Source organism: Ananas comosus, linkage group 13 (genome assembly GCF_001540865.1).
Source record: "Ananas comosus cultivar F153 linkage group 13, ASM154086v1, whole genome shotgun sequence".
Lineage (NCBI taxonomy): Eukaryota > Viridiplantae > Streptophyta > Magnoliopsida > Poales > Bromeliaceae > Ananas > Ananas comosus.
The window spans coordinates 10,820,721-10,833,787 of NC_033633.1; the positions used below are offsets into that span (position 1 = coordinate 10,820,721).

Consider the following 13,067-nt stretch of genomic DNA (forward strand, 5'->3'; position numbering starts at 1 on the left):
GGTTCACCGTGTCCAATACAAATATTCCAACAATGGCTAAGTTGAAGGTATTTGTATTAGACATGGTGAATCATTCACCGTGTGCAATTATTTGTATTGGACACGGTGAATGGTTCACGGTGTCCAATACAAATATTTCGATCTTAACTATTTTGATTGGACACGGTGAATCATTCACCGTGTCCAATACAAAAACTTTGTATTGAACACGGTGAATGGTTCATCGTGTTCAACTTAACCATCTGGCCCAGCCCGCCCGCGTGGCGCTGACGTGGCGCTTGCGTGGCGGGGCCAGGGCCATTTTTGCAAATAAATTTTTGACGGGGCCAAATTTAAAATTTTTTTTTGTAAGGGGGCTATTTGCAAAAAAAGCCCTTTAATCTATAAAACTCTATAATAAAACTATATTTAATCTATAAAACTCTATAATAATAAAACTATATTAAAACTCAATCCTGAGTTGACATGACGTGCTCTTCTTATTTTGAAGAAACACGTTTCACTTTCAGAGTTTTTATTCTGTTGTTATGCGTCGCCACCTCCTCGCCTTTCCATCCACCATCTTATAATAATAATAATAAAAAACTACTTCAAAAACCCCCCCTGTGGTTACGTAGTTCTCACTTTGCCCTCCTGTGGTTTAAAATGTATCAAATTACCCTCCTGTGGTTTCGTTTTTATCTTTTCGGTAGCTTTTTCGTTAATATTTTATTAAATTATATACAAAAAAAACTTCAGATACCCATCTAGATTTATCAAATATTTACTTTAGTACCCTTTAATTTTAACTTTTTCACTGATTTAAGAAAAAAAAGAATAATGTAATTGATAAGAAAAAGAGAAAAAAGAAACCATAGGGGGGCAAGTTGATATATTTTAAACCACAGGGGGGGCAAAGTGAGAAACTATGAAACCACAGGGGTGTTTTTTTGAAGTTTTCCCTAATAATAATAATGTGTTCACACCTTCCTTATATTTTCAGAAAATGGATCCCATTTTCAGAGTTATTTTCAAAGTCTTTTACTCTGCAATTTTATGGTGCCACCTCGTCTTCCCTCTCCAGTCAGAAGTGTGAGATAGATCTCATATCGTCTGATAAATATGAGGCTATGTGTGTGATTAGGCCGGACAGACGAGGACGTCAGGGCTTAAATGAAAGAAGCATGCGACATCTCAATAGTCCCGCATCAAATAATATGAAAGAATGTGATGAATTTATAAATAATGAACACAATAGTAATAATAACTAGACTTAAGACTTTTGGGCCAGTGATTTGAACCCAACGAGTTAATATTACTAACGGGTAGGGCCGTCACAGATCAGATGTGCTGGATTTTAATGTTCAAAAGAAATGGTGGCAACAAATTAATGATGCTCATTTACTAAGCATCAGAAAACAATCAAACAATGATTTTTTAACAAGCAAACATTGGAAATCAAGCTTAAGCAAAAGTTACAAGAGAAACCATGTAAATAAAATATATTTATAACAAAGATGCAATAATATGATACAACAGAGAATCCCTAACTCATACATGTTGTGAATGCAGTGAGGAAGTGGATCAGAATACACAATCACAAATCAGCAGCCCTTCAATTGAATACAAGCACATGGAAAGAGACATTGTAAATAACTGCAAGCACCCCAAATTTTCATTACAAGTTGAAAAGAGAAGCCTCAAACCATTAACTATAATAAATATAAAGCGCGAATTTTTTATTTCGATGTTATAGATAACTTTTAATTTCTTATTTTCACAATGTTAGCAGAACACTCAACTCTGACATTAATATCAGGAAATGGCCTCAATCACACAAAACTCATACATGACTAAGTATTATGCATATGCTTCTTACGCATATACGACTCCCTCCCCAGCTATGATCTCACCGATTTTATATGTGGAATTAGATCCCTGGTGCTCTGCAAGTATTCTAGTTGCAGCCTCGGGACTGACGACGAGAACCATCCCGATGCCCATGTTAAAGGTTCGCCGCATCTCGGAATCGTCAATTCCTCCAGCCTGAGTAACTTGTTGTGGTTAGTCGAGCAAATTATTCATACCGGAACTGATCCGCAATATATAAAAACATTAAAATTTCTCATTTTGCTACCTAGGATTTTAAATCATCATCCATGAAATAAATTTGAAAAGATTTTGATGTGACTTTATCAATGACGGCACGCCAGTGGAAAAGCTATCAAATGGCTCTAGTTTAATAAATTAAAAGATTAGGAAGCAAAATCAAAACTTTCAAAAGTTTGATTTGTCACAAAACAGGCCACAGTTCCGATAAGTTTTGCACGTTTTTAGCTAGGAAGTATAAATCGGCAACATGCATATGTATATGTAATTGTATATGGCTTCAGGGATAAACAATTATGCGAAATGTCACAACCACCTCTGTCCCTTAAAGATATTAACTATCCAACATGTCCATGAACATTGGGTTTTGAATTTAATCTCCCCAAAATAATACAACATTTGATTTCAGAAAAAAAATTGTTGTGACTCACCATTTTTTTTGGAATATTTCATACACTAAATAGAAAATTTTGTTGATTTATGATATATTTCTCAATTCTTTGATGGCAATTGCTGTGTTCTGGCAGCACCCGATGGAATTTCTTAATTGAAGAACAACTTAGCCGAGGGATTTAAATAGAAAATCAAAAACAAAACAATAGTAGTAGTATGGGACCTGCTTCGAAATGACCTATAGGTTTTTTTTTTTCTGTTGTTTACATTTTTGCCTAACTAATAAGATGGAAAGTTGCGCAAGTGCACTTAATTTTAGGGATAATAACTTCCCAGGTGATTACTTGAGCTGGTTATTACCTCCTGTATCCATTTGAAGACTAAAGGGACTTCCCAAGAATTTGTAAAGATCTTCGCTCCAAGGCCCGAAGGAAATACTCTCGGAATATTATCTGTAAAACCACCACCGGTAATGTGGGCTATTCCTTTAACACCACCCTTGCTAATGATGTCAAGCACCTATAATTTATGTTATCCAACAAAGTCAAAGCACCTCACCAAAATCCAAAGAAAATAAACAATAAATACAAAGTCCAACCTGCTTAACATAGATGACGGTCGGCGCCATTAAAGCTTCGCCTACTGTTAATGGTTTTCCATTGTTTCCAGGAAGTTGATCATGCAAAGATAGACCACTCTTTGCCAAAACCCTGTAAAGGCAAGCACAGTTGGAAAAGATATAATACGTTTTATAAAATTCAGCTATGTATGTAACACCCCAGATATAAGTGATTTATTGATGAATATAAATAAATAAAATATATACCCCTACCCCTGCAAGTAAGGAATTTTCCTCATGCCCTTCAAAAGTCCATTTCTCACATAATTAATACGCACAAAAAAAAAAGTCTACTATACAACCAGCTTCCTCTTTTGAACTGGAGAAAAAAAAAGAATGCAATTTCGAGGGTATGTATGAAAATGAAGATTTTACAGGGGTATACATGTAAACAGATCAAAGATTTAGGTGCCGTGGCACGGGGTCGTGCCGGAAACTTGCCGGCACGGTACAGCACGGTGCGTGCTGAGCCGTGCCGATGCGTGCCGGTCAAAAAAAATTCTTGTGTGCCGACATATAATAGCATGAAATATTTATTTTCTTTAGCAACAAAATATTCTAACTATTTATTATGTCTTTTTATCACATCTTTTGAGCTTTATTGAAAAAATTACTTATTAATTTAAAGAATAGAGAGTTTTGAGTTGTACCATCGGCACGGGGTCTGTATCGTGCCGATATCTTGTTGGCACAGTATAGCACGGTGGATACGGCCCGTGCCGACGGACACTTAAAATGTTGAAACAGATGACTTTGCAGGGAGGAATGAACAAATATTAATGTACTTGGTACCAACTAAAGAGAGAAATTAACTTCTGTTTGTTAAAACAAAGCGTTTTGACTAATTTATGTCTGAATGCCAGATTGTTCAATAGATTCAACAAAATATAAAGCTGCGAGCGAATAAAGAAGTAACAACCTTCTGACAAGAGAGAATCCATTAGAATGGACGCCGCTGGATGGAAGGCCAATGAGGGCATCTCCAGCCACGATGTTCTTCCCATCAATGACTGCGTCCTTCTTCACAGCACCAACAGCAAAACCGCTGAGGTCGTACTCACCCTCAGCGTAGAAATCAGGCATCTCTGCTGTCTGTAGAAAGCAAATGTTTAAGAATAGGAAAACAAGAGAACTCTTAAAAGAAAAAAAAAAAACATTTATTTCATGCAATCTATTGGCAAGATAAGTTCCGCCATATAAAAGGCGTTTTAGGCTAAACCAAATCCCATCATACAAAGCCCTAGTAGAAAGATTCTTTCTTCTTTTCGGACTCGATGCAAAAATGTAAGACAGGATCAAAAGCATCCTGGTCGGTTCTCGGCAGAAGCCATCAACTCGTAATCAAAGTGAAACATACTTGGAGATGAGAGCTGCTGGATTAGGGTTTATTGATGCTCAGCATTCTCATTGATGATTTCGTTCAGCCTTGCTAATCATTTGGTCATATTCATTAGGCTGAATGGACTTTTCAATAGTAAGAATGCCAAATTTGAATTCGTAAGGGGGAAACTTCTATTTCTCTTGATTCTGCGAGGAAGGAGACGGAGAACTTGCATATTCCAATAGTATTGGCTTCAAACTCGGCATCTTTAAGAACACAATCTGGCGTTTAGTGTTGTGGAACTATTTCAACTTGGCAAAGCAAAACCAACCCTAAGGACCTGTCTAGATGTCAGAACAAGTTGCATTGCAGTTTCATAAGTCTTTGTGCTTAATGGGGGTTTTCGATGTTGATTATAGCGTAAGAGTTTAGCATTTTGTGCACTACAAGAATCTTATAATCACAGTATTAAAGAGAATGTATATTTCCACCTACGGGGTGATTCATTACATCCTTACAAATTGAGATTACTGACATCTTTTCATACCTCAAAGAAAAAAAAAACAACTAATATATAGCCTAGCGGCCCTTAAGTGCTTTGCAAGGGCAATAGTCTCTTCAACGTAATCATAGACTATCGTCAAACCAAGCGTAATTATTCGGTCAAAAGGATTATAAGCATTACCTCCCCTCCAAGAAGAACGCAATCGGACTGTTGGCATCCATCAACAATCCCCTTTATCACCTAAAAGATTACGTTGGAAATCCATTAATTCAAAATAACCAAACCTACATTCCAAAACCATCGCAGATACAGTAATGAAAAAAAAAAAAACAACTAATATTTTCTAATACCTTCTCAGCAAGATCAACATCGAGACGACTAGTAGCGAAGTAATCGAGAAAGAACAAGGGTCTTGCTCCGGATGTAACAATGTCGTTAACACTCATAGCGACCTTTCAAGAAGCATAAGAAACTAATGATTATCTGAGAAAATATGACAAAATAATTAACTTAGAAAGTTGCGGTTTATACCAGATCAATCCCGATGGTATCGTGGATTCCGGTTTCAAATGCAAGCTTTAGTTTTGTACCGACACCGTCGGTGCCGGCAACAAGGTAATCATCACCTGTTCAAGGAGAAATAACTGTAATGATAGTAAAATTTCATTACTTTATTGTATGTCATTTCAACTGTAAATTGCATTTCATAACATAAACTTTGATTACATCAACAATAAAAGAACCAAAATTAAATATATAAAATCACAATTCATCTTTCATGTCATCTCCAAAACATAAATTAGTAATCAATTGACCTCTCCTCGTCCTTTTGTTACGAAAACAACACTGAGTTTCACAAACTAACCCAATTGAAAAAAAAGAAGAAGAGAGATTTAGGGCCTCAATAGAATGAAACTTCATCGTTAATTTAGTTTTCAATGTTGTAACTTAACCTGATTCAAAAATACTACAAGGCTACACTGCAAAATCAAATTTTTTCAAATCTCGCTTAAACTTACATACGTTTTATACTTTCTTACCCCAAAAAAAACCCTAAAAATCCTTCTTTTGGCCACAAAACATGTAGGAGACACTTCAAAATTCCAAATTTACTACGGAAAAGACAACAAAAATAAAAAGATTTCAAACAAATAGAGAGATGGAGCAATACCCCAAGGGTAGAGGCCACCGAACCCTCCGATCCCCGGCGCCATCTTGGCGATCCTCTTCACCAGCTCCGCCCCGGCGTCGATGTCAACTCCGGCGTCCTTATACGTCAACCCCTTACCTCCTCCTCCTCCTCCTCCTCCGCCATTAGAGCACGCGATGCTCAACCTCCGCATCCTTCTCGTCCTCCCCCTTCCCACCGCCGCCTCCACCCCTGGGAACGAGAGGCGGTTCGGCGGCCCGAGCGCCAGGCCTCGTCGGCGGCGGCGCTACCCCCAGGAGGCGCTCCGCCGCCGTGGCTCCCGCGTGCATCGTCGCGAAGATGCAGAGGATTTAGGGCGACGAGGGTTTAGGGTTTTGAAGCTTTCCCGGGACAGAGTAGTAGTACAATGAAGTACTGTATCACAGGGAAGCACGGATATTGGACAAAATTTACAGGAACCCCTTTAACTATATATTATTTACAAATACGAGTACAAAAATGAAAGGGTTATCTAAACCTGGTTAAAATGCATGGAGACTCCTCGACCATAGACTATTCTGAAAAAAACCCCTCAGCTTTTATTTTTTCCTTTTGATTGTGACCTCTCACCGGTTTTTTTTTTTTTTTTTTAAAAAAAAAATTGCATTTTTATGCCTAATTAGGCTAAATGTTCTATCAAATGTGACGACTCTTAATTATTAACCGTTAATTGATTTAATTTTATTTGCTAAAAAATAATTAAAGTCATTAAATTTGAAAAAACCTTCAAATACCACTACAATGGTTTCACACTTTCTCACTTTAAAGTGTATCAATTTAGTGCTCTATGATTTCATTTTTATCTTTTTATTATCGATTTCGCTAATTTTTTTTCGTTAAATCAATGATAAAGTTAAAACTAAAAAGTACTAAAATGAATATTCGATAAATCTAAGTAGAATATCTAAAGTATTTTGTATATAATTTAATAAAATATTAATAAAAAAGCTGACGAAAAGATAAAAATAAAACCACGAAACACTAACTTAATACAGTTTAAATCACAAGGTACTAAAATGAAAAAATGCAAAACCACATGAATGATATTTAAAGTTTACCCTTAAATTTAATGAGACCAGAGAACCCCAATGTATTTGAAAAAATCTCTAAATTAATTATAAAAATAAAAGGGTTGAGGTGTCAGTTTGGAAAGACCCATAGTTGAGGGGGTCTCTATGCATTTTTTATCTTTTTTGAAGCAGTAAAAATGAGAATCCATTGCACAATATCAAGGGGCCACAATTTATGGAAATCCAAGCTTCTCAGATCTGGTGAAAAATCAACATATCCTTTCATGAACACAATACATTTCATTCTCAAACACAGTCCAAAGATGAAGCACAGTAACAAAAACAGTCCGAAACACCGATTAATTACAACAGGAAGTAAACATACGAAGAAATAGACGCGGCATTAAACTGCGAATAACAGAGATTAAAATACACAGCTTAAAGTTTTTAATCACATTCTCGATAGGTTGTCGGTTGGACATAGTTCGGCGAGAGCTTCACCGTCAGCCGCGTGATTGTTTCTCGAGAAGATTTGCTCACTCCGTCCAAAATTTGACGAAAGCGTCGACCACTGCCTTCATTGCAGCCCAAAAAGGGTTCGCTTCGCTCCGTTCTTTGTCGGCTATTTTACTCCTGCAACGGTAATATAAAACTTCACGAGTCAGAACAATTCAAAACCGGAATTTTACCGCAATAAACCAAGTTCCTACTTCGTGATTCAAGGTGACATTTCTCAAACAATAAGGCGACATTTCTCAAACAATAAGGCGCAAAGAGTGCAACTTTCACTGAGATTGATCGACCGATTACGCAGAGTTCTCGAAGATCATGGGGTTTATGGACCAAAAAAGTTTTATTCCGAGCAAAAAAGCAGGTCAAATAAGGTACTTTTGATACAATAGCAGCAAAGGTGATTTAAGGTGACATTTTTCAAACAATAAGGGGGCGTTTGGATTGACGAATTTGTAGATTCAACGTAAGTCAAGTATAGTGGTGTTTGAGTTTCCCTAAAGTGTGATTATTTTTCTGTTGTTTGTTTTGACGTAACTCGTACCACTAAAAGTTAAATTCAATCACTTCTACTGTTTGTTTTGATGTAACTTGGTGCTGGTAAAATTAGTTTTTTGAGTTCTGTTGTTTGTTTTGATATAAGTAAGTGGATCCATTATCTCCTAAATATAGTAATAAATTTATCACTATAAAATTTAACCTGTTATATAATTAAATTTTTTATTATTATTTAAAGATAATCTTAATTTATTATAAATAAGATAATTCTAACCCATTATAAAGAAAGTAGAGTTTAGGTTTTACTGTTTAATAAATTGTTTAGAGAAGGTTGAGTGTGGTGGAAGTCGAGTTCGGTACTTTAGAGCCGGAAGTCGAGAGTAGGTGAAGTGGAGTTCTAACGTAACTTGAGTTACATTATATTTTTCACTTACACCAAAACAAATAACGGAAGTGATGGAACTTGAGTTCCATCACTCCACTTACACCAAAACAAACGGGCCCTAAGGTGCAAAGAGTGCAACTTTCACTGAGATTGATCAACCGATTACGCAGAATTCTCGAAGATCATGGGGTTCATGGACTAAAAAAGTTTTATTCTGAACAAAAATGACGGTCAAATAAGGTACTTTTGATACAATAGCAGCAAAGGGACTCCGACATTGGATATGCAATCAATGGGTGTTAATACCGGTATATAAGTCAGATTAGGCCTAAGCAAAACCTGGGTAGGATCAACATCTTAAATAAAGAAGAACTTTGGCCAGTCGGTGCCCAGCCCAGGTTGGGTTTTATTTAGTCTATCTAAAGTCTGATGTTGGCAAATAAATCTGGTTAATTTGGATTTTCGTAAAAAAAAAAATAAATAAATAAAACCAAACCGAACCATAAGTAATACAGACACGCGGCACGGAACCGTCTCAAAACACAGATCAACGTGAAAAGTTGGAAGCACAAAGCTTCTGGTGCTTCTCAAAGTACAATATCGCCTGCTCATTCTCCATCAATTTATGATAACATGTCAAAGCTATTAACCGTCTAATTTTTAGTCAGCATTCGGCTATAAAGTATTAGTTATATAAATCTTGTCGCACGGATTGTGAAAACAAGTTCTTACCTGCTAATCTCAGATGTACTGCTGGAAATATCTTCATGCCCGGCTTTGCCTTCTGTCACATGTGCGTCCTTTAAAGTAGACGAACTTGATTTGGCCAACTTACACTCAGCTGCCTATTTATAGAGAAAGGAAATTACTGTGACAACATACACAGGAATGGCATTGTAATAGTAAAAACTTCATTACCCCTTCTTGATACCAATACCAACTACAGAAAAATATGTGGAAACTAAATCTCGTTTCACCTTAGTCATCGTTGCTCCAGATGGAGGTACAAATTGTTGTGACAACGAAGCTGTTTGTTCTTTTGCTTCCTCATCGGCTAAACTGGAAGAACGAATGCCGCTAGACTCGAATCTATTTATGATGGCATCCCCATTGGCAGACATGGAGGGTACTTCAACCTTCTCTGCTGATTCTTGCATTTCAAATACTTTCTTTGAGCTGCAAAAACTTTCAGTTTCCCTGAGACGTAAGTCTGGGCTACTAGTCTCAGTAGAAGAGGCAGGAAAAGAAAACTGAGAGGACGAATCGTTGATCAACGGATCGGATGCATTCGCTACAGCAATCATGTCATCGTCTCTTCTATTAGTCTGAGATACATCACTGCTTTTTGCAGAGAGCTTTGCTCCTTCCACCATCATGTGAATTCCATTTCCAAGGTCATCATCATTCAGAACCGTTGCTCTTTTTTGGTGGGCATCACATGTGGAATAAACCGAAGGAAGTTTCTGCTCGGCCTTGTCTGTTTTGTCGTTCTGCAAACAACCCTGAGTTTCAAAATTATTTAATTCAAGCGCTCCCAAATTGTCATCGGTCCACACAGTTGGTTTTCCAAGGTTTGTGTCCTTACACACTGCATCCGCTAAACTACCGTATTGGTCTGCATGCTTAGTAATGCCCATCTGTAATTGATCGGATGATTTACCAAAAGAAACTTGCGCAAGGGTTAAAACATTTGGATACAATGCAATTTTTTTCTGGCTATTGAAATCTACTAGTTCATAGCTGTCTTCATTTTGATGCTGGCCGGCCACTGGTGAGACTTCCACGTTGTTATGATATATTTCCCCCACACTGGAAAATTCAGATAATGAAACTGGAGGATCTTCGCAATCTTCCAGATTCAGTGTTTTTAAACTCAAACTGCCAGGGCCCAGCACTTTATTTTCCTGAATAATATCTCTCACGATCTCGCGAATTGTGTAAAAGGACCCACCAACTTCCTTATGCGTGAGGTTAAGTGAAGGAAAATTCCCATTGTTTAAGCCGCGGTACCTGAACAAAGTTCCTATGCACAATAAATCCTACAGAAATCTCTAGAATATGAAATGATAATAGAATAATGTCAACATTAAGTCATGATCTAAAGTGTTCTCGTGATTGGGTTCAACAAGTGTACAGAGAGAAATTAAGAAGTGGATATGATTCAAATTTATTGTGCCGAAAAAAGGTATTCGGTCATTGGATACTTAACGTCTACTGATGCATTGTGCTTTATGTCAGATCTTTAGTTGGTTTCCACTTTCCAGCACGGTCCGTAAAGAAATTCCCATTTTTCAAGAGGGACCTTTTTAATTAAGCGTGTTAGGACAAGAGTAGTCCTAGGATGGGTGACCTCTTGGGAAGTTTGGGCGTCACATTTAGTATCAAAGCCAATTATCAGCCGAAAGTGTGAGATGAGTCTCGGTTGAGCCAGGGTTATACAATGGAGAGAGCAAGACTCTCATACTATTGACTGTTGTGGGTGAGCGCAGCTCACCACAATGTCGGTTTAGGCTAACGAGATGAGTATCACATTGCCTGATACCTATGAGTTTGAGCCTGATAAGGACGTCAGAGCTTAAGGGGGAGGAGAATGTGAGATCCCAGATATTCCTATATATAAGATATAAGATATAATAAGGCTAAAAACTCTTAACTAGGCTTAAGCATTTTGGGTGGTGGCTAGGCCTAAGAGGTTAAGAGAATTAAGCGTGCTAGGACGGAAGTAGTCCCAGGATGGGTGACTCCCGGGGAAGTTGGGGCGTCACATTAGATTCTTGAACAATGTGAAAATTAGTTTTCCCAAACTATCATGATTTATCAGGATTGCCGAAAAGTTCTTCGCTTAACCTAAGGCGTGTAAAACTGAACTCATAAGCTTGTTCAAATTTCTAGATTCAAGGAACAAAACTCAACATCAAGGAGATACAAAAAGGAAGATAAGCATGGAAAAAGCAACTGCTGAAACCAAGCTGAGCTTAATTTTCAGAGAGTTGATTACTTGGTTATAAAAGACTCGACCATTGCTCGTCTCTCCTCTTTCGTCCGCCGACGGCGAGGCTTCTTTTCTTGCGAACTACTGCATCTAGCAGGAGCAAATCTTTGCCCAATACAACTGACATTTCCAACCTGCATGATGCTCAAAAGGAACACTAAGCCAAAACCTGCAAAGAAAACTAAAGATATAAGGTGCATTGCTGCGAAATCCGAATATATCAACAGAAACATAAAATTTTCCAGTTTCAAACCAACATAGTCTGATTATTCTCTTCCAATGCATTGTATGGCATACACAAGACACCAGAAAAAAAGGGAGAATTTTAATATAAAAAAGAAAACAAATTTAAACCCTAATTGAATCCCTCACTACTTGTGGAATGAATTCTACATAACAGAGATGTATGTTTCTATAAATTTGAACCCTAAATTACCTTAATTCCGAAGCTTCGGAGATCAAATTAGCGCAAAATATGAACATATCAACAAAAAACAGCAACACGTTTCAAACCAACATAGTGTGATTATTCTCTTCCAATGCATTGTATGGCATACACAAGACACAAAAAAAAAATAGAGAAATTTAATATATACAAAAAACAAGTTTAAACCCTAATTGAAACCCTCCCTACTTGTGGAATGGATTCTACTACATAACGGAGATGTATGTTTCCATAAATTTAAAACATAAATTACCTTAATTTCGAAGCTTCAGAGATCAAATTAGGGCTCGTCCCGATCGATGCGACCTCCTACGTCTTATCTCTCTCCTTCCATCGAGCTTCCTCTTCCTCTCTAGCCCATTTCCTCGCGTTGAAACGGATCGAAGAGGAAGTAGCCGGGATAAAGGAGCGCCGCCGCCACCGCCGCCGCCGCCGAGGCCGCCGCCGCGCCGGGAGGAGATGGTGGTGGACGCCGAGCGAGGTGGTGGCTAGGGTTTTGGGAGCGGGGAGGGGGTTTTAGGGTTTAATGCGGAGAGAAACGAGGAACAAAGACGAAGGGGTTTGGTACCCGGGATTTTAGCGAATCGGTTTTATTTTTTTTTGGGCCAATTTGCATAAAAAATCCACTTATTTTGGGCTTTTACAAAACTGGCCATCTTTTTTATTTTTACAGATTCGGTCCGTTTTTTCAGTAAACTGACAAAATACCCTTATTTTTGTTCTCTTTCATCTTTCTCTCTCCTCTTTGTTTCTCTCGTTCTTTTTTTTTTTCTTGCCGAAAAAAATAACGAAGGCAGAGGCGGAGGCGAAAACAGTCCGACTCGCCTCTCACCCTCATGCTCTCGCCCTTGCCCTCGTCCACGCACCCCCCTACCTTCCTCGCCTCCGACCCCGCCAAGGCCGCGCCGCGACTTTTTTTTTATTTTTTTCTTTTCTTTTCTTCCCCGACTCTCCTCCACCGTCTCCGACGACAATGCCACGGGGTTAACTTTTTCGCCTTGAAAATTCCCGCACGGCGCTCAAGTGTCGCACACTCGAGCCAGCCTTCTTGAGTCCTCTCCACGGACAAGTCTCCCAGACTTAACAACGGAATACCAATCCAAGCATTTTGC

General features: G+C 38.1%; 2 protein-coding genes across 2 annotated transcripts; both read right to left on the bottom strand.

Moving 5' to 3' along the window:
• On the bottom strand, nucleotides 1,633-6,341 carry LOC109719338 (phosphoribosylformylglycinamidine cyclo-ligase, chloroplastic/mitochondrial). Its single transcript, XM_020245938.1, has 8 exons — nucleotides 6,098-6,341; nucleotides 5,458-5,552; nucleotides 5,277-5,378; nucleotides 5,107-5,166; nucleotides 4,020-4,192; nucleotides 3,080-3,191; nucleotides 2,842-3,000; nucleotides 1,633-2,025 (listed from the first exon to the last, which is right to left on the bottom strand). The coding sequence occupies exons 1-8, from the start codon at nucleotides 6,267-6,269 to the stop codon at nucleotides 1,855-1,857; spliced, it is 1,044 nt and encodes a 347-aa protein (XP_020101527.1). The 5' UTR covers nucleotides 6,270-6,341; the 3' UTR covers nucleotides 1,633-1,854.
• On the bottom strand, nucleotides 7,385-12,530 carry LOC109719336. Its single transcript, XM_020245937.1, has 5 exons — nucleotides 12,209-12,530; nucleotides 11,517-11,679; nucleotides 9,496-10,528; nucleotides 9,251-9,363; nucleotides 7,385-7,758 (listed from the first exon to the last, which is right to left on the bottom strand). The coding sequence occupies exons 2-5, from the start codon at nucleotides 11,648-11,650 to the stop codon at nucleotides 7,662-7,664; spliced, it is 1,377 nt and encodes a 458-aa protein (XP_020101526.1). The 5' UTR covers nucleotides 11,651-11,679; nucleotides 12,209-12,530; the 3' UTR covers nucleotides 7,385-7,661.